The sequence below is a fragment of the Pelecanus crispus genome, chromosome 6 (genome assembly GCF_030463565.1).
Source record: "Pelecanus crispus isolate bPelCri1 chromosome 6, bPelCri1.pri, whole genome shotgun sequence".
Lineage (NCBI taxonomy): Eukaryota > Metazoa > Chordata > Aves > Pelecaniformes > Pelecanidae > Pelecanus > Pelecanus crispus.
The window spans coordinates 27710865-27732296 of record NC_134648.1 but is presented as its reverse complement, the minus strand read 5'-3'; the positions used below and the strand labels follow the sequence as shown (position 1 = coordinate 27732296).

At 54.4% G+C, this 21432-nt stretch overlaps 1 protein-coding gene across 1 annotated transcript in view; it reads left to right on the top strand.

Moving 5' to 3' along the window:
* Positions 1–20444, top strand: part of ALX4 (ALX homeobox 4) — a 40512-nt gene extending 20068 nt beyond the window's left edge. The window contains exons 2-4 of the mRNA XM_075713242.1: positions 9638–9948; positions 17867–17995; positions 20121–20444. Of these exons, the coding sequence (XP_075569357.1) occupies positions 9638–9948; positions 17867–17995; positions 20121–20444 (764 nt within the window). The remainder of the gene's footprint in view (positions 1–9637; positions 9949–17866; positions 17996–20120) is intronic.
* Positions 20445–21432: the final 988 nt, after the last annotated feature.

Below are 21432 nucleotides of genomic sequence, written 5' to 3'. Positions count from 1 at the left end.
TGCAGCGCTTTGCTGGATTAGGGCCGCAGGCTGGCTGCTTCAGCTAGGCAGAGCCCGCTCAGATGCCTCTCCGGCTGGTGCCTGCAAAGCCTTTTGAAGTTCATCTGTCACTAATTTGAAACAGGACTCTATAATGCAGAGGCAGCTGAGCTCTTGCTCAGCTCATGACAAAATGGCTCTAGTCTCCCTCCTCCTGCCCCTCTGCTCTGCCAGTTATTTCAGGTTGCAGCTCCGGCCCTGTTACCAGCAGCACAAAACAGGCAACTGGAAGTCACCTCTGGGAGGCAGCTGAACTTCAGCAATGCATTGCTGCCTCTGCTGTGAAGAGGTTGCTTTTGCAAAGCAGGCAGACGGAAGAATGCAGAGAAAGACAGACTGACAGACGGATGGACCGACTGATGGTGTGAACAGTGTCCAGGCAGGCACAGACACATAGGATGGGGTGAATCACTCTCCAGGCTGGCAGCAGGGAATTAAATTGTGCCATAGCCAGACATTAGAGCAAGGCTCAACTCCCTTCAGGCGGTTTTGCCTCACCAGCCCTCCCCACCGGCTGGAAGGAGTGTCCCCCGCTGTCCTCTAACTCAGTGGCTGATCTGTATCTGCTGTCATATGCGATGGCTGGTGGTGCCTCGCTTGGTGTGCGGTTAATGTGGAAGGCAACACGCATTGAGACCATGGAAGGTTGCACCTGTGCCTTGTGCCTCCCTCTCGCCCTGACGGAGCGGGTGCCCTGCTCACCTGGCACCCAGCCTTGGATGGAAATTGTAGGGGAAATGTCCGGGGTGTGTTGTGGGGAAGAGGGAGGTGCTGACTGGTTGAGGGGGAAAGCTCTGGAGGAGATGACAACTCTCAGTGAAGAGCCCCCTTTTGTCTTGCAGTGCTCAGGCAAGGGATCTTTTCAGATCCTTGCAGTGGCCAAAGGGCATGGTTGAGGTTAAGATGAATACATAAATCTGCATCCGATGGGGAGGCTTATGCTCTTCCTTTCAGACTGAGAGGTTAGCCCTAAGCCCTGCATCACCCTCATCTGTTACTCACATCTGAACAACCCTCAGTGTTTCCACTGGCCCTGCCTGCCATCAGCCCCAGAGCTCCCCAGCACTCACCTTTCCCTGCTGCAGGTACAGGGCCTGACTTTATAAGGCCTCAGAGCAGGGTGGGGGTTGAATCCTGGCTACTTTAAACACTTTCCTCATCTAACTCTGCTGGACATAATTTCCAAACAGGGAAGGAGCAACCTTGCTATATCTAGATTTTCTAAAGGAAACACAATCCTGAGAGAACCGGATGATCCTAAAATAAGGCAGACGGGCAGATGGGGCAGATGCTGCCCCAGATGCTGATGGCCAGTTAGTGACACTCAGCTCAGACGGGAGTGGGACAGAGGCCCCACACTGGGTCAGTGCATCAGGGCATGCAAAACCCCAAGCTGCCTATAGTGCTTGCCCGTGGAGAATGAAAGTCTTCAGCAAACAGCTGCCTATTCTGCCTTTCATTTACCCAAGTGTCTGAGGACCCTTTTGGGCTTAAATCCCAATAAACAGCCACTGACCTGTGTGTAGGTATGAGTTTACGACTGAGACGATCTCATTCAATACTTTGTCCTCTATTAATGATGTGGATTATTTTTTTTCTTTATGAACTCCCATATTTTGTCTTATTCAGTATTGAGCCAGGTCTTCAGAGCAGTTAGGTGCTCACATCTGGTTCTGAGGGACTTGAGAAAAGCCAAGACCCTCAGGTGACCATGGCCATGGCAAGGCAATGCAGGACTGCTTTGGAAGCAGTAGACTAATTATCCAAAAGGTATAAAATTCAGGGCTAAAGGGAAACTGAAAGCCTTTTTAAGCCCCCTTCTGATCCTTGTCTGCCTTGTCCATCTTCCTTGGCAGACAGGCACTGGTGATAGCTCAGAGGTACTAGGTGGCTTTTGGTTCACATGCACTGTTTTAGGCGGAGACACAAGTAGGACATAGCAGAAACCCACAGCTATTTCCCAGCCATTTGTGACATGCCTACAGTGGGAAATAAAAGATACATTTTAAAATGCAGTAGCTGACCCATCTTGACTGTCATACTTTCAAGCAGGCATGTAGCCTGGCGTGCTGAAAAGCCATAGCTGACCAGCCTCATCCCTAAGCCTGGGGCTGCCTATGTGGGATTGAATGAGGGTCTGGCTGCCACTGAGCTGCACAGAGGTGACTGTCACCTCCCTCCACTGTCACTTAAAAAGCCATCTTGTGGCTGATCCTGGCACAGCAGAGCACATTCCTCAAGGCACTGAAGAACTTCAGGTGTCAGAGAGGAGAGAGCCAGATGACTAAGAAATTCATGGGTTCCTCAGAGGGAGCCAAGATGCCCAGCCTCAGAATAGGCTCACCAACCTCAGGTGGGTGTTGGTCTCTTCTCCCAAGTAGTTAGCGATAGGACAATAGGAAATGGCCTCAAGCTGCATCAGGGGAGGTTTAGATAGCATATTAGGAAAAATTTCTTCATGGAAAGGGTAGTCAAGCATTGGAACAGGTGCTCAGAGAGGTGGTGGAGTCACCATCCCTGGAAGTGTTCAAAAAACATGTAGACATGGCACTTTGGGACATGGTTTAGTAGACATGGTGGTGTTGGGTTGATGATTGGACTGATATCAGATCTTAGAGGCCCTTTCCAATCTTAATGATTCCTAGTTTTTACTTTCATTATAAATAATCCAGCCACCAAGCCAGGAAACAAGAAATTGCTACTCTACCCTTAATTGGTTTAGTGGTGGACTTGGTAATGTTAGGTTAATGGTTGGACTGGATGATCTTAAAGGTCTTTTCCAAACTAAATGATTCTATGATTCTATGAATATTTGGCATAAACAATAATCTTCTTTCACATTCAGTAGTGAGGAAGCCAACAGAGCAGTTTCATTTTCTCCCCGTGGAGGCAATGGCAATACATTTTCTTGCTCTTTCTCTTTTCCTATATCACATTCTGGGAGCCAGAAACTGAGCTGCAATTACAGCAGGTTGCTAGAAGCGATTTTGTGCCTTCAAAATTTGCTAGTCAGCTCTTTCCTGCTGTTCAAATGAGCGTGCCACATGAAGAAGACCTTGGGGCATAAACTGTGCCTTTTTGCTCTAGCCACAGCTTCTATGCAGAGTTTTCAGAATTGATTTGTTTATATAAACACCAGTTTTGTTAGTGTCCTTTAAATAACATGAAAGAAGAGCAAGCAGCGCAAGTTGCATTTGTACAGATGGTGCTGAGCTCTCCCCAAGTAGCCACAGGGTGTGTGAATTCAGCTAATCAGACAATAAAGCAATATGTGCCCTCAAAAGCAGATGTTTGTATGGGGGAAAAAAAGCTAGTGCAGAAAAAAAGCAAGAGGAACAGCAACTTCCACAAGCAAATAACACACACGCGTACACACATGCACATGTTCCCCAGGCTTGCTGTGACGTTAACTTCTCAGCAGCACTGGCGTTAATATTTATCAAGCTGCCTGTCCCCAAACCCACACAGTGACTTACTCAAGGGGAACATAACCAGCCGGGCACAGGATGGTCTAAGTGCAGCCTGGGCTGAGGTGGTTTTGACTCCCAGGGAAGTATCTCCGAGGCACGTGGAGTGGAGACAGTGACTTACGTTATACACTGGCTGCAGGGCCACCAAAAGCCTGTGGACCTACTGGTGCTGTGTGGCACCCTTGGCACTGTCCCCAGACTGCCTTTCAGGAACAGAAAGACTTTTTGAGATTTTTCTGCTCTAGGCCTTAGTGGCACTCCTGTTATATGCTCTGCTCAGAAAAATGATTCTCTTCTTGAAGAGAGGGGGCCTCAGTGTTGTCGGGAGGAGCAAGCAGAAACACTCCTCTCCCCCTTTCATTCTTCTATGAATAGGCTTTTCTGTAGGATTTTGCTCTGTCTGTAACTAGCTCCCCAAGGTGGCCAGGTATTTCACAGCTATTTTTAGTCTGCAGGTTTCGCTATCTCCCTCCGTTGCTGTAGAGCCTCAGAAGGCTGCAGGCAGCAGAGAAGCAGTGCCAGCAGCATTGGTCGGGCTCAGCAGAGATGGACGGCGTCCGTGCAGACGAGCACATTCATGCAGTGGTCTCCTCAGCACAGCGGGAAGTCAGTGCATGACGTACCATGAACAGAGGAGCTGCCTGGAGCATATTCCAGCTTTCCTTCAGGTTCTGCAGGATGAACCAAATGAGCTCCCTGGCTGGGATAAATGGACAGGTGTACTTATACAGAAATGAGCTCTGCATTATGCAAACTCAAGGGAACTGCTGGTAGGCTGGACACAAGGAGATGTGTTCATTCTCATCCAGAGTTGAAATGGAGATGCTTCGACCAGTTTTTGCTTAGCAGCCAGGGTAACTGCAGCTTCCAGAATGATGCATATGGCTTGTATCTTATGTAGACTTCTACCAGGTGCAATTGAGATGAATGCTGCCCAGTTTTACACTTCAGCTGGGCCCAAGAATGAAGGTATGATTAAGTATCTGATTACTGCTCAGATTCAGTCACAAAATTCTGGGTCTTCTCTCCATCTTTAAACTCTACTCTACATCTGCAGACTTCAAGAGAGCTCACTCCCTGAATGGGAATAAACCTAAAGATTTGGGCCTTTGTATATCTAAAATCCAGCTGCTCCATTTTATCCTGTATAACCCAAAATGTGGATATTTCTTAAATGATAGCCCTGTGCTGACTGCTAAGCTGCAATGACAGACAGGAGGCAGAGGGCTGCAACAGACAACTTGGGAACAAGTATAATGGCTTCAGCATGTGTTAAGGCAAGATCACAAGGACTGGATAAGGTTACTACGGCTGGCCAAGTCCTGGAGATGTGCTGGCTGGGCTGTGGTGCAAATCTTCCTTGGTAGGAAATGTAGAATACACTGCCCAAACCCTATCTAGACAAAATTTTAGCACTGGTATTTAAGCAAGAGTTGAGAGAATGACATTAAGAGCCAGAACTAGATTTAAAAAAACCTTCTTAAACATCCGCACTAGAGGTTTTGGGTTTTTTTTAAAAAAGCATCATTGCTATGAAAAGTAGAAGTCAGACCATGGCTATGCAGGCAGGGAGAAGCCCCATGAAATGGCCAGCATAGGAGGCCATAGGGATCTGGGAATGGGCAGGGGAGAAAACCCCTGTGCCCACACCTGGGTGGGAAGGCAGAAGACCCCTATGCCACTTAGTGTGGGAGCAGAGAGACCGCCTGGCGCAGCCACATGCCACCTGTGCCACTCACTTTGGACATGGGTTGGCCACCAGCGGGCAGCCTCTGTGAGCTGCTGTGTGCCGGTGGGTGTCCCAGTGTCCCAGGCTATTCTCGGAGCTGCCCCGGGGCTGAGGTAGCATGGGGCTCCTCACTGAGACCATAATGGCTCAGACGAGATGCTACTAGAGCAGTACCTTAGCAACGCCAAGACCCTGTGGGCTTTTTTGCCTGGAGCCTGTGGGAGACAGCTCTGTGCTGCCTGCAACCCTGGGTTTTGCTGGTTGTGTAGCTCTTCCAACCTCTTAGGCTGCGGGGCTGCAATCACAGGATCTATGTGAAAGAGTCTGTCACAAGGGAGTCACGGCTTGTTGTGTATGTGCTGTGCAAAGGAGACCTATCATTTCCAGCTGAGCCTGAAGCTGTGTATTTGAAACATTCCACTCCCCCTTGCTATGTGGATGCACCAAGCTGACACCGCACTAAATTAAATTTCATAGTTAAGACTGTACATAGAGAAGATTTTACTTCACCACCCTCCCAAAATAGCACACTTCAGGGAAAAAAAAAGAAAGATATGAGTTGTGAATCCAAATGTCATGACAGCGTGGTTGAAATGCCCGTTTCCTCTAGCAAGGGTGTCGGCGGAGCAGTGTGCTGCCTGGACATCTCAGGGGCTCACAGTGCAGCCACACATGCAGTATGGTCTGTGTTTCCTGCATCCCATTCCTCCTCCATGGGGTTCCCCGGACAGACACAGTGAGATCAGAAAGGCATTTCCCCTCCAGGTAAACTGGGGATGCAGGCAGCTTTCCTGCCTGAAAAGGAGCAGTATGACGATGGGGGCCCATGTGCCCAGCTGTCACGGGCTGTCCCTGCCCATTGGCAACTGATACAGGGTGACTCAGGGAAGGTCTTGGAAGTGCCGATGGTCTAGCAGGCAGCCAAGGCACTAGGAGAGCAGGGTATCAGCATGGGAAGACAGAAAATATCCTCCTTCTACTGCTATGAGAGCAAGGACAGAGCCGTAAGCAGTGAAGGAGGCACCAAGTGGTCCTGTCGGGCATGTATGGGTGCAATGATACTCACATTACCTCCTTGTAAGGGAGATCTTCACAATATGAAACTCAAGGTCTTTCTAGGTTTGATTAGAAACAGACACCCCAAACTTTGCACTGAAACTTTGAGGCCATCTCCAGTTACAGGAAGTCTGGGCATATCCATATGCAGATGTATGCAATTTGTTTCACTTCAGCAGCTAGCATGACTGTTTTGAGGTCAGGGAGCCTGTTCCTAGGGAATGAGAATTACTCCTCTGGATGCTCAGCCGAGGGCGGATGCATGCCATCCACTCCCTATGCCGCCATCCGTGCTCCTTGCCTCCTGCCCTCCATCCCACTCTTGCTGCCCCTCTCATGGAGACAGCTCATCCCTGCCACTGCCCGCCGGGGCTGGAGGTAAAGGAGCCCGCGTCTGCTGCAGCGCGGGAGCGCGAAGGCAGTGTGGCCAAGTCGGCAAGGCGGGCTCTAGGCTGGCGGCAGGCAGGCAGGCGTGGGGACACCCACCACGTGCGCAGCGGGGACGGTCGCTTGCTCCTTGGGGCTGATGACTTGCAGTGGAGATAACTATCGCTGCTGAAAGCCCTGGGCCTGGCTCCCAGCTGCAGTTTGAGCTACGCAGTCAACGAAATTACATCAGACCCAGAGCTTTTCTGTGTGTGAATGTGTGCGTGTGTTTGTGCAGACCCTTCCCCAGCTAGCTGAGCCGCTCGAGCAGATAAGAAACAGCAGAGAAGTTCCCGAGGAAAGGCCTCAGATCTCGCGTTTGCTGCTGCTGGAGTCACAGGGGACCTGGGAGTTAGGGAGGCAGCCAGCACAAAGGCACAGGGGAAAATATACTGAGCTTCCTGACACCATAAATCACAAAAAATGAAAGAAAAGAGGAAAAAATTCCTGGAATACTTCTATTTATTTATTACTACATCTCTACTGACTCTTATAGGTGGTAGTCAGTTGCTGCAGACTTTCTGGAACTGTTTTATTATCATTAGTTTTGAAAATAATAAATATCATGGCTGTAGCATACAATTTACCCAGGCTGTGGGGCAGGGCACTGTCTAAGCGCATTTTGGACAGGCCTGTCCACCTGCATCCCCGAGGAGCAGTGGAGCAGCTCAGCCCGTCAGAAAGTATGGGTGCAAAGAGGAGTCACTGGCCTGGGCAGTGGCCCTGGTGCCCAGGGAGTATAAAACTTGACAAAATGTTCCTAAGGATCAAAGCAAAGAGGGTTGAGATCGACGACATTAGGCTTTGCTGAGCTTTACATGGAGCTCCTCAAAAGCCTGAGGGAACAGTATTAGAGAAAGCAATAAATCTGAAAATACAGTAGGGTGGTAGGGGCAGATAGCTCCTGCATCTCCGGTGCCTTTGTCCCAGTCCTGCCCTTAACTCCTCTGTACTAACTGGGCACTTTTTTTCTCAAATCCCTTTCATAGCTCATCCTCCCAAGCTTAAACCTGGGCCTTCCTTGCCCTCATGCCTGAGGGTGACAGCTACATTTCATCCTCTTGTTTTCATCCCGATCACCTCAACACAGTCTTTCAGCTGCGAGAGTAAGAAAAGGGTGAGGATACGTACACATTCTCACAAGCCCGCTCGCGGGCTTCTGGCTGTGAAGCCACAACAGAGCTGTTCACAGAAGAGCTAAACTGTAAATATACAGTGAATTAGGCGGTAGGGTGTTGTCACGAGGGATGAATGCTGGAAAAAATGGGGAATTCCAAAGACATAGGCTAAGATGCCTAAGCTGGCATTAATGACCCTGGATATGACACTACTGACAGAAATCTCCCGGTGGGGACATCACTAGATGGTGGAGCTGTTTCCCAGAAAGACTGATCCAGGACTGAGAACATTTAAAAATAGGCTAATGTGAAATTAAAAAAAAAGATTATCTAGTTGGCATGATCTTGGCTTGGTAAGGAGAGTGCAGATAGGAAGTACTGCTGCACCCTTTCCTTCCTGGACCTTTAGGAGCTGAGTGCAGTGGCTCAAGGTTAAAACTTGCAGTAGGACTACCACGTTTTTTGTCCAAAGATCCCAGCCAGAAATGTGGGTAGGTGTGACACTGGGCTGCACAGCACATGCCAGGTGGGCCAGCCGCTCACACAAATCCCTCTTTTCTGGTCTGGGGACAGCCTGCTGCGCAGAGCAGTGGCAGCAGGTGAGGGAGAGCCGTAGCCACTTGCCGTCAGAGGCACTACGTGCCACCGGGTCCCCACCAGGATCCTGCTGGGATCTTGCTAATGAAGGGGACACCACTGTTGCTGGACGTGAGTGGTGGGCAGGAGAGGGCGCCCATCACAGAACCATTTGTCTATGCCTGAGGGCACATACACCTGCTTTCACTTGTAGCTGCTAAGCCTTAGAGAGGAACCAGCTCACTGCAGTGGTTGAAAAGTCCACCTCCTCCTTCACCATACTGCTCTTGTACATCATGGCCTGTTAATTATAAATTGCTCAGGGCAGTCAGGCAGCAACAGCCTCCCAGGCTGCTGTCAGAATCCTCTCATCTCTCTGCCCTGCGCACAGGCTGGAGTGTTTCCGTAGGTGTTTCACACCAGTCTCTTCTGTGGCACTAAGCGCCGTTTATAGCCTCTTTGCCAAAAGCAGTGCGAGTCCTTGCAGAAGGCTGTGGGGGTGACTGTGAGGTGTCAGTCAGGAACACCTCTGCTGACACACCACCATTGCCTGGGGACGCAGGAGCAGAAAACAGATCCCACTGAGTGCCATGCATGGCTGCTGTGTGCCCATGGTTTTCTACCATGTGTTATACAGCAGGGGATGGGCTGGTGACTGGGGACCATCCTCCGAGGCCCTGGGTTTAGGTCCCTCTGTCCTCAGAGATGTCTCCTGTGGCCAGGACCAAGGAATGTAGTGCTCTGTGGGATTCAGTCCCACTGTGGGTGGTGGGAGAGTGAAGGATGGTCTTGCTGGGGTACGTGCACATGAGCATGCCAGGCTCATGAAAGGGGACCGGGAGGAGCAGGCAGAGCTCACCCCAACCTCCCCTTGCCCAGCTGTGCCAGCACCTGTGGGCTGCGATCAGTCCCCCTTGCATAAAAGCAACCTCCTTCCTTGAATACAGCCCAGCCAGGCACCCATGCCACCCCTGAGCTGAGCTCCAGCACCCTCTGAGGCCAAGGCCAGCAGCTTTGCTGTGCCCACCCAGGGCAGCCCTCTGCCTCGCCTCTGCCTAGGGTCGTGTCAGCCTCTCTGCCTGCATTTGGGGACTGCTGCCCAGCTGCCATGGCTAGCTTTAATTGGTTGAACCGATTAATTGGTCAAAAGATTTACATCTGTTTCCTTCTCTCTCTCTCTCTCCCCACCCTGTTCCAACCTGCCCTCCTATCCACCCAAATAGGTAAGGAGAGCAGTTTGGGAGAGGCCGACTTGCAGCCAAGCTCTGACCCTTCGGGAATGGACAGCAGCTACCTCAGCGTGAAGGAGGCCGGGGTGAAAGTGCCCCAGGACAGGGCCAGCACAGACCTCCCTAGCCCCATGGACAAGGCCGACTCGGAGAGCAACAAGGGCAAAAAGCGGAGGAACCGCACCACCTTCACTAGTTATCAGCTGGAGGAGCTGGAGAAGGTCTTCCAGAAGACCCACTACCCCGATGTCTATGCCAGGGAGCAGCTAGCCATGAGGACAGATCTCACCGAGGCTCGCGTACAGGTAATGGGGGATGCCCTGCCGCTGGGTGAGGGGTGGGCAAGGTGCAAACAAGCCCCTGCTCTCTGGGGAATGAAAAAATAAGCCCTGCAAATTTGTTGTCCCTTGCTGTGCCTGAGGTCACCTGCAGCCCCACCACAGCCTGCAGGCAGCCAAGCCCTACCCAGAGCCCGTGTCGCAGGCAGGCACACCTCTCCAGTACGCTGAGGCACAGGGACAGGACGGGGAGGTACGTCCATATCTGACATTAGTGTCAGCTCCTTTATTTGGGCTGGCATCCTGAGCTGCAGTGTTCACAGAGAGGCCTCTTGTTCTTGAGCTAGTTGGGCAGCAGGCAGGTAAGCCTCACCGTCACCCTGAACAAAGCTATTACAAAAACTACTTTCTTCAGGAGACTCAGCAGGGGACACAGGTTCATTAGTCTGAATGGGAGCAAGCTTTCCCAAATTATGGGCTCTTTCTGGCAAGATGGGGATGTGGAGGTGACCAGGATGTTCAGTACCAGAGAGCATGAGGTGATACGGGAGAGACAGCTCTTGCTGCCTGCTTGGCTAAGCAGGCGCTAAGACTGCACGAAGCCTGGTGATCTGAAGCAAAAAGGCGTTCCTACCATCTTGAGAGGAGCAGGAGAGTCAAACAGCTGTGCTGCAGTCTTACCACCTCCACCCACACAGGTGCCAGCTCCCATGAACTAGCTCCCCTGAACTAATCTGGGGGTCCAGCAGAGCCAAACTCCACCTTGAAGGAGTGAGTGATTCTCTGAATGCTGCTTTTTCCTCTGAGTCAAGGTTAAACCAAAGGCCTAGCAGAGCTCAGAAGCATTTGCAAAAAGGAGCACCATCACTTGGAGTGGACATCCACAGCTCACACCTTGACGGCCATCAAAGGTCCCGCTGAAACTTAGGCTTTCATTCTCCAGTCTGGCTAATCCTGTGACTTCCATCTGCAGGCATTTATCAGCTCATCACCTCCAGAACCTGCATTAGCATCAAGAATAGCTGGCATGTGGAGGCATCTGATTATCCTCTTGTACCAGGAAGACTCCCAGGTCACAGACAGCCCGGCTTGCCCTCTGCCGTAACCTTTACAAGCAGTTGTTGCAAACAGTCAAAGAAGTCAGGCCAGCATCCTTGCATAAGTCCATTCTTCTCTGTACATTTACTTCCAGTCTCAACTAGCTACAGGATTTTTCTTGTCCACTTGCCTAAATTGGTTTGCAGGGCTGGTGTGCTCTTCTTCCCCACAGCTGTTTCTCTTCAGGCCAGACACGGCTGCATTTCAGTAGAAAGCAGTGCCATTCCCATTGGTCCCACGTGTAGTGCTCTGAGCACTGCGGGATGGGCAGAGGAAGGCAGCGCTACAAACATCAGCTCTTTGCTTCTGCTGCTGGACACAGCCGTTGATTTCCTAGGAACACATCGCAGGTGCTGATGGGGTCTCCTGGGAGGCCAGGCGCAGCATCGGGTTACCAGCTGCACAGTGCATGAAATTCCTTGTGCTCAGGAATGAGAGTGAGGTCCTGGAGGGTGGCGAGCTCCTCCTGCTCACCTCTGAGCCAGGGTGTGCAGCTAGCGCGTCCCAGCTAGCATGCAGGGCTGGCTAGCAGAGCTAGGGCAGGCGAAGCAGATGCAATCCACAAGTTCATTATGTACGACCCATGATCTCAGGAGTTTTTTCCCCTCTTTACCACTGGATATCACTGTGTTGGAAGGCAGAGGCACCTCCCCAGGCAGCCAGGAGGATATCTGGCAGAGGAAGGGCTCAGCCTCGGGGTTTCATTCTGCCCCGAGATAAGCGTCCCAGCAGCCCGCTGCCACGGGCAGCCAAGGGCTGCCTGTTGCGACCGCCAGCTCGCACCTCGCTTCGGATGGTGACGACAGGGCTCATGTAACAGAGCGGCTGAAGGACTTGTCTAAGTGGCCTGGCTGCTCGAGCACTTATCCTGGGGTGAAAGGGGTAAGCACTTGCATTTCACTCATTCCCCCCAGCCCTGCTGGGAAGGACTCTGTCCCTTGGGCTGCGGGCTGGCACCCAGCCACCACCTCGTGATGAAGGGCTGCCATGCCATTGGCAGAAATGCGGACTCCCTATCGCTGGAAAGTGAAAACCAGCAGGCTCATGCTGAGAACCATGGGTGCTGGCTGGGCAGGCTCAGGGGCACCCCAGGTACTGGGTATTTCACATGGGTTCCCAGGGGGCTGCCAGCTAGTGAGCTGCTCAGCCCTGGCACAGTGGTGGCAGTACCCAGGAGGCATGGGGATGCAGCCTGGGGTGGCACAGGCCTCTTCTGCTGATGGCATAAGGCTGCGCTTCCCACGCGGGAGGTTTTCGGGGCTGGGGCCTTAGTGAATCACGCTAGCGCCTGTCTCCAGCTCTGGGTTGTGTTATAGCTTGTTTAGGCTTGGCTTTGGCCTCCCACCCCTCTGGGCAGCTCTGCTCTGCGGGGGCATCCCCATGCCAGCACTGCAGCATTGAGGTCCATCAGCTCATAGCCAAAGAGCGGGCACGGGCATGGACATGGGGCAGCAGCCCAGGAGACCGATGGCGAAGCAAACGCCAACTGCAAGGACCAAGGGCACAACCAGGGCCAAGGCAGAGGGTGGAAACCACAAATAAGCCACGAGCCCCTTACTTCTTTCCTCCTGCAAGCCAAATAGCCGCTGTGTACTCAGATGCCCTCTGCCAAGCTGGCAGGGGGCCTGGCTGCTGTGGGGTGTCTGGGCACACACCTACTGCATGGGCTTTGAGGGGAGCTCAGCAGTCCCTCTCCCAAGGATGATATGGTCCTCTAAGGGATGGCAAGTGTCCTGGCATAATTTCATCCTGCAAGGCTGAACTAAGCAAAGCAGAGCGGCAGGAAGGCAAGGCACCCAGCAGGTTTGAGGTGTGATGCTCCCTCCCACAGCTGAGCCAGCTTTTGGCTGGAGGTCATCCCCTCTGGCCGGGCTCGGCTCCCTGGGGAGCACAACCAGCTGCCGCGCTGCAGGCAGGAGTAGATGTGGAGCCCAGACAGGCAAGTGGCAGCTCTGTTTTTTTCCATCCCTTTCCCAAGCTCACACTTCATTAGTGAAATAGCTGCCAGAGATCTCGGTGCCTGGAGAAGAGCTCATGCCAGTAGCAGGCACGGGGCAGGCCATGCTGTCTGCGGAGCGGTGGCATTCCACAGCCTGGCCCCTCTCCTGCTCCATTTCTCTGCCTGCCTTGGTTTCCAGCCGTCAGTGCTGGTGTCCGACAGCGTCAAAGCTAATTCCTCCTGCGATACAACGCAACGTTTTCCCTCCCTGCCTCCCACGACCTGGCCCCTCATTGCCAAGTACTATTAAGCTACTGCACGTCCCTGTTTTCTGAAGTGGGAGCTGTGCGTAAGCCCTGCGCGGAGGCAGAGACACCCAGCCAGGAAGAGGCCGCTAGGGCTCAGAAACAAACCTGCAAGGCTGTGCAGCGGGTGCTTGTTTTCATATAGGTCCTACACAGTGTGCATATCCCATTCCTTTCTCCTCCTCTTCCATGTCTGGGGCTGCAGAGCCCCAGAAAGAGCTCCTGCTCAGTACCAGCAACTGCCTGAGCTTCTTCCAGCCCACCCTGGGCTGCAGCAGATGTCTGAGGCAGCGGCACTAGAGAAATATGGTAGACACACATGTGTATTCACACATGGCTCCTTCCCCTTGCATGCAGAAACACCCATACACATCCCCAAGCCCACACCAGCCCAGCCCCGGTGCTCATCTCTCTTGGGCTGTGATTATCTCTGCCTCCTGGCCTGCCCTGTGGCAGAGGAGAGGGACATGGGGCTGGAAGGAGGCTTTGCAGCCAGGGAATATAACCCCTCGGCCAGCCCCCCTCAGAGCCAGCCTTATGATTGCTGGGACCGTTAATGAAATGTTTTCGGCGGTGACCCTGTGATGCAGCGGGGGCATGAAAGTGAGAGGGAAATGTCAAACTCCGCTGTAGCAAAATCACCGCCTTGGAAAAAAAAAGAAAAGAAAAAAAGCAAAGCAAAGCAAGAAGTAATATATCTTGATCCCTTTTCCCCCATAAAACCCTGGGAGGCTGGTGGAAGGAGCGGAAAGACTGAGCTAAGCCTGCAGGAAATTAAACATGAAATGAAAACAAGCTCAAGTTATTCAATTCTCTCATCCCAGGCTCCAATTTCCCATTCCAGGCCACTGATAAAATGGTGTCCAGTTTCAGTGTTCAAGGATGAATTCTGGCTCTGTTCTTGCAGGCTGGAAAGCAAAGGACTGGTGGCCATCTCCAGGAAGAGGGGAGACAGCCTGGCCTGTAGCAGAGGGATGGGGTCCTGGAGACAGACAGACAGACACACAGGCAGAGGCTGAGCAGAGGGAGGAGGGCAGTGGGGCTGGGGGGACAGGGACGGGCAGAAGGGGTGCCTTGAGGCTGCCAGGAGAGAGCAGAAGCACGTGAGGCTTGAATGTGGTGAGCAGCTCTCGCCTGCTGCCAGGCAGCAACGCAGCGAGGGGGGCTCAAGCGCAGGGTGTGGGGCGCCGGGCTGGACCCAGCCCTGTGGCTGCCACCAGCTCACCGTCACACGTGCAGAAGCCAGCCTCACCCTCCATCGCTGTGATGGGGCAGGTAGGAGAGAGGGGAAACCACCTTTTTCTTTAACTTGGAGGAAGGATGAATGCAGCGATGCAGTCCGCAACCATCCAGCCATGGCCAGAGGGGCCCGGGTGAGGTCCTGGCTCAGCCCATCCTCCCGTACCCTGTGCGGGACACATGGGGCTCGGTGGCAGGGGCAGGCCGGCAGCAGCGGCTGGGTGCCAGGGTGGTGGCGGCCGCGAGACAGTGAGCAGGAGCCTCCTGCTTTCTTTGTCTCAGGCCGTTCCTGGCCTTTCCACCCCCTGCAGCACGTCAGCTGTGTATGCATATGGATTTAGGTACCAGCATATGGCTGAATGTTTATGGAGACATGAAACATTTTCTGTTCTGTAGATTTTTATAGGGCTGATTTGGTACATCAGGGCTTATCAAAGCACTGTCTGCAGGAGTTAGATACATGACATTACCCTACACTCCCACTCTAATTGTTAACACTGAGACGCAGCCCACAACGGCTGCTTATCCCTGCACGAAGTACCCCATCCTGACCCCAGAGGACACACTGCACCGACCGCTGCAACCTCCACTGTCATATCTCTGTCCCATAGCAGCCTCTCTTGACTAAAGGTGACAGGCGATGGAAGGAAAATGGACTTCTGTTGGTTTTTAGATTTGCTGTTTAAAAGCAGGTGTCTTCTAAGATTGAGGAAGCCAGGAAGTACTTAGGATTAGTTGTTCTTCACATTATACATTGCCCTGCCTGCCCTGTTTCCCCTGGAGCACTGCAAAGGCCTGGAGAATCCCAACTGCAAGATACCAAACAGCCTAAAAGGCCTTGGACCAGAAGAGAAAGAAGAACGTTGAAAAGTGGTCCAAACCTCGTTGCAAGTGTTTTGGAGCAGTGGCTCACTGCCAGCCCTTGGAGCAAGTTCAGTGCCCTCGGCACCAGTGCTTGGGCTGAAGACACTCTTCCTTTCAGCCTAACGCAATGGTCCACAGCTTCCCAGTTCACTGTCTGCACAGGGGATTGCAATTTGGGAACTGCCAGTTTAAACTATTTTGCTCTGCCAGTGCCAGTTCAATTCAATGCGTAAATGAGGAGCAGCAGAGGAAAAGCCTTGCCAGAGATCCTGCCCAGCCTCGGCTGGCCCCAGGAAACCTCCCGGCGGCGCCGGCAGGTTCTGGGAAGCCGAGCGCACAAACCCTGCACTGATGGCTTTGGAGGTCGCTCCGCAGAGCCGGGCACTGCCGTGGGAGCCTGTGCTTGGCTGCCCAGCTCCTGGGCAGGCGCCCCGGGTGGGTCGCTCAGGTGGGCTCCCCTGCACGGCAGCGCAGGTGTGCAGCCGGGCTGGTGGGCAGGCCGGCCGGTGCCTTCGCCAGGCGGGAGAATGGCCGCATATGCCTGGCATATGTTCGCCCTGGCCTTGCGCACAGCCAGCGCTCTGCTCCCTACCTGCTCTCCACCCCTCTGTGCACAGCGGGGCCTCCTCCGCCCGAGGAGGAACCAGGTCACCACCGCTAACTTTGAATCTGCAGATCAAAGCGGCATGATCTGGGCCAGCCCTGGGACTGGCCTGCAGCTGGGCTGGAGCGGCTGTGCCAAGAAGAGGTAGAAGAAAAGCAGACAGATGCCTCGGGCATCAAACCTGCTCCAGTAGGACGCTCTTCATGTGCAGCGTGTGCTCAGCTGGGATAACGTTAGGACCTTTCTGCTGGTGCTTTTTGCGCGCGCTGAAAATTCTCATAGGGTTTTTGAATCGGGGTGCAGGGTTAATATCAGGTTGCTGCTTTGGGTGTGATTAGTCTGGCTGGCTTGTGGATGGCCCACGCCAGTGGCATTGCCGTGACAGCGGTGCAGGGTGCTGTATGCGCAGCCCACGTGGGGAGGAAATGCCCGGGCACTGCACCATCTGCTCCCCGCACCAAGCAGACCACAGCACATGGCCAGACCCTCAGCTGCCCACTCGTACCATGGCCACAGTGGGGAGCTGCGAGAGACCAGCATGAGATTGCCTGCATGGTGGGGAGGGGGAAACTAAAGCAGGAGAGCCTGAAACGACTCTTCCGGCACAAGAAGGTCAGCTCAGACCAAAAACTACAGACCTTCGGGCCTGTCTGTCCCTGTAGCAGCTTCTAGCTGCGCTGATGCAGACTGCAAATGCCACCGCTCCCCTGCCCCCTGAAAGCCGGCCTGCTGCCCTCCCCTGTGCCGAGTGCCTGGCTCGCCCTGCTGTCCTCCCAAGATGTGAGCTGGCAAAACTGAAACTGGCGTCTGGTTTCCCCCGCTGCCTGCGAAGCGGCGGAGCTGCCCTGCGGCCGGGCGCAGGCAGGGCCAAGCTGTTCATTAGCAATGGCCCCCCCCGCCGCGAGTCACCGTGTAAAACTCGAAGCAGAACTGAGCAGCTCTTGGACTGCTCCTTTCATGCACTGGCGTGACCTGCACAACCCAGCCCCTGGTGATCGCCTGCATCTCTCAGTGCCTTCAAAGCGGCTCTTGATTGATGTGTTTCCCTGACTCACAAGCTTCAAGAGGCTTTGAAGACACTGGGCCGGGCTCTGATCTCTCTTACGCTGATGCAAATCAGGAGCAATGGTGCTGACAGTAGTGCAATAATCCACACTGATGTCAAGCCAGTAAAAATAAGAGCAGAAACAGTGTTTTGGTCTTTCCTCTGCCTTGAAGGGATCTGAGCAGCACTGTGAAGCAGAGCTGCAAACCCTGCAAAGAAAACTCGGTGTAAAGCAAAGGACATGTAAGTCTGTAGAGGGCACTTGTCCTTTCCTGCATCTAAGAAGGGAAGGGGTGTTAGGTTTTGGGGGGTTTTTTGACAGTTAACAAAAACAAGACTGAGAGTTCAGTGAGAATGCAAGCTCTCAGCCAATGGCACCACCATAGCCAGGAGCAGGCCTGGGGAAAGCCCCGGCGCTGCTGGTTTCATTCTGGTAGCAGCACGCTTCTCATCTGAGACTGGCTGACAGCATGAGAGCTGCAGGCAGCGCCGGGGTAACGCTGATTTGGGAGCGCAAGGCAGATGGGTTAAACCAGGGCAAACGAGGCCACGGGAAGCAAAAGCTGTGAATGTCCCCAGAGAAGCAGGACACCAAAAGCTGGGCATCGCCTTTTGCCCTGGGGTGCTCCCGGTCTGGGGGTGCCGGCTGGCCCCAGCCCCCCAGGGATGGGGGGCAGGACTGCCGTTCCTGCAGGGGCTCATGCGCAGAGCAGCGCCCTGTCCTCACAGCACGCACAACCACTCGCCTGGCAAAGGCAAAGCCCCGCGTACCAGCGGGCTCCCTGGGGCTGCTGGGTTCCCAGCCACCGCCAGCCCCCCCGTTCACGGCCCGCTGTCGCCCTCTCCCCCAGGTGTGGTTTCAGAACCGGCGAGCAAAATGGCGCAAGCGGGAGCGGTTTGGCCAGATGCAGCAGGTCCGGACCCACTTCTCCACTGCCTACGAGCTGCCTCTGCTCACTCGTGCTGAGAACTACGCCCAGGTGAGCACATTCCCCTGCCCTGGTCCATCTGTCCCAATGCCTGCTGGATACACTGCCTCTGCTCCCAGCCCCCCCCAGGTGATGCTTCGCTTCTCGGGTTCATCCACCTGCCCTCGGGCAAGGCTGCAAGAGTGCCGGGGCTGGGGTTATATTACCAAACACTGAAGGGCCGGGAATTATTTATCTGGGTGTCCTGCCCAGCTCCCTCATGCCCTGGCCCGGTGCAGCCATCTCTAAAGCAGGCACCAAGCCCAGCCCTGTGTGATGTAGTGCAGCCACCCTTTGGGCACAGGTCACCCTGCTCAGCACATCCTATTACACTGTCCTCCCATCATGTGTGCTGCTGCCCACTAACTTCCCACTGATTTGGAAAAGGTCCTGAAGGCTATTTAAGGCTTTAAAACCAGCGGTTCCCAGGAAGGCTTTCTGTTGCCATGCCTAGGTTTCCATGCTGCTCCTTTAGGAGGTTGGACAAAAGCATTTTTCCCCTGGCAAATTCCCACAGCCGTCTCCCGGCGATGGGCTGTGGTACCCGCAGCGCACTCGGTGACGTCTGGGGATGCTTCCCAAGGGTCTCGTGGGTTTCTGTTCCAAAGGAAGGGTGGGAGCTGCTTTGTTGGGGTAGCTGGCGCTGCTCCCAGGGACTGTCAAGACCATTCCTGCCCTGGTCCAGGAGGCAGGTGACACAGCTCCCTCCCTCCTCAACCTCCCGTCCTGGGAAACCTGTCACCACAGTGGCCTCCTAAGCAGTGGGCTGGCCCCTGTTTCACAACACTGCCTTCAGACGCTGCCAGGGCGGACGTGCGCTCATTAGCTCAAGGGCTAGGCTGTGCCCCCGCAAAGCACTCCCTCCATCCTGCCGACTCCTCTTCCTGCCACCCAGAATTTGCTCGAGGGTGCAGTTTTGCAGGCATGATGGTCTGAACCCGACTTGTCCTCACAAATCTGCTGGGAGTCCTCCCTCCCGACGCCCCAGCTGTCAGCTACCTCCCCAGCCAGCGCTGCACCAAAGCTCCCCCTCAGCCAAGCCAAGAGCGTTTGACCTCTCTCTTGCTTGGCGTCTCCCCCAAACTGAACAAGAAGCCCTTATGAAGCAGCTGAGAGATGCCAAAGCAGCTTTTCAAGCAGAGGACGCTCTCAGCAGCCTTTTCAGCACTCCCTTCTTTGTAACTTACACTTCTCCCTCCCTCCATACTGCCCTCCTCTCCCAACTCTAGAGATCAAAAAAATGAAAAGCAATTTGCAGGAGGTAAGAGATCGGCGAGGGCCCAAGGGCGAGCAGTGCAGCGGGGTGGTGGGATGAAGGGCCCTTTGCTCTCTTGCTCCAGCCAGCTGCCCACCTCCTCCCCTCTTTCATCCTGTACGCCCGTTGCCCCTGCCGCAGCACACTTAGACCCGCTGGCAAATACTGAGCCCCCCTCTCTTCTTCTGCAATATCATTTAATGCGTGACACTGCAGGAGCCCAGACGGCCGTGCAAGGTGGCCCCTCAGGGCTCTGCTCTGCGGCAGGGTGGGCGATGCTTCCTCGATGGGCAATGAGCACCGCTGGGGAGAGGGGCAGGGAAACTGCCTGTGCTGGGGGCTGCGGGCAGCTCAGCTCCAACAGGCACGTCCATCTGGTGCAAAAAGGCTCTTGCCTAGGCAAAGCCGCCCTGAGCTGGGGCAGGAGGATGGATTGGTGGTCTCGCAGCATCCCTTTCTGCCTGTTCCCTCCATAGCAGGCAGGCCCGGAGAAACACTGCGGATGACACCAGGTTTCCTGTGCCGAGAGCTCCAGAAAGTGCTCACAGTGGAAAAAGTAAAAAGAGAAATAGCTAGGGTGGGGGGAACGGACAAACAGAGAGACAATATGGCAGAGCAGGGGCACAGTCCCGCTCCCCTGTGAGCTAGTCTCCAGCATTCTCTGCCCCTCCCAGGGCTGGCATACGGATTGTGGAGGGGACCTGCTGGCTCTGGGGGGGCTGCCGATGCCTCTGCTGGCAGGGGCCAGCATACCGCACCCCGCTGCACAGGGCTTCCCTGCGGGGCGGCGGCAGGGGCCAGAGCCAGGTGTGCTCTCTCCTCTCAGGCGTGCTGCCGGCCGGCTGCACAGGGCAGCCCTGATGCTTCTTTTCCCACCCCCAGATCCAGAACCCTTCCTGGATCGGCAACAACGGCGCCGCCTCCCCCGTGCCCGCCTGTGTTGTCCCCTGCGAGACAGTGCCCTCCTGCATGTCCCCCCATGCTCACCCCCACGCCGCCGGTGGCGTCTCCGAGTTCCTCGGCGTCTCCGGCCCCGGTAGCCACGTGGGACAGACTCACATGGGTGGCCTCTTTGGCACGGCCGGGATGAGCCCTGGCCTCAATGGCTACGAGCTGAACAGCGAGCCGGACCGCAAGACCTCCAGCATCGCTGCCCTGAGGATGAAAGCAAAGGAGCACAGCGCCGCTATCTCCTGGGCGACATGACAGGGCTGCAGCCCAGTGCCCATGAGACACGGAGAGAGCACATGGGGACAGCCGAATAAATCCATCCGCTTGGACTCCAGACAGCAGTTGCCTCCTCGGGGATCTGAATGCAGCACTTTTAGCTACCCTAGGTATATAAAGTACATATGTTAACATAAGCGGAGCGTTTCCAGCATGAACGCGGCAGCTCCCGGCTTCCTGGCATCAGGCGGGGAGAGGGAGGCTGTGGAGCAGCACCTCTTCCAGTGAGATCTGGGTTCAGATGCGTCCCCTCTCACTGCCACCTCCCCAATAACCTGGGCATTTTTTCTCCCTGCTCCTTTTTCTGACACCAGATCTGCCTTTCCAAAGAACAAGAGCCCGCTGGCATTTCAGTAGCTCCCCCCATCCTGTCAGCCCCCATACACACACACACACACACACACAACTTCCCCTCCTACTTCGTTGACAGTGTTGCTCAGATCTGTTCTGCCCTGGGCGGGGGACTGGATGGGGACTCTGGCACCAGCAAAGAGACCACTCTCAGGCTGCTCCCGTCCTCTTAGCAGGAGCCACGACTTCCCACAGCTGAATGGGGAACAGGGCTGGGAAGATACCCGAGTATAGAAAGAAGGCAACGTTATCCCGTCTCCTTCTACCCTGCTTCCTCTCCATCTTGCAGTCTGAGGTGAAGCAGAGCTGTAGAGGCCTGTGAAGGGGATGCCTCTCTTCCCAGCATGGCACGGTGCTACCACACTGGGAGTCTTTGCCAGCTCTCTGGTCACCTGGCTGGAGGTGCACCCGGCAGACGATAGCTTCCCAGCATGGCTGGCTGCCCCAGGGGTTTGCTTTGCCATGGTCGTGGCCAATGTTGAGGCTCATGTGCATGGCGAGGCAGCAAAATGTTTCCTCTGGCTTTCGCTGGGTCGGGAATTACTGGCCTCATTTAGAGACAGCAGCTATAGGAAGGGAATACAGTTGCTGTGTGAATCCACAGGTCCCCAAAGAG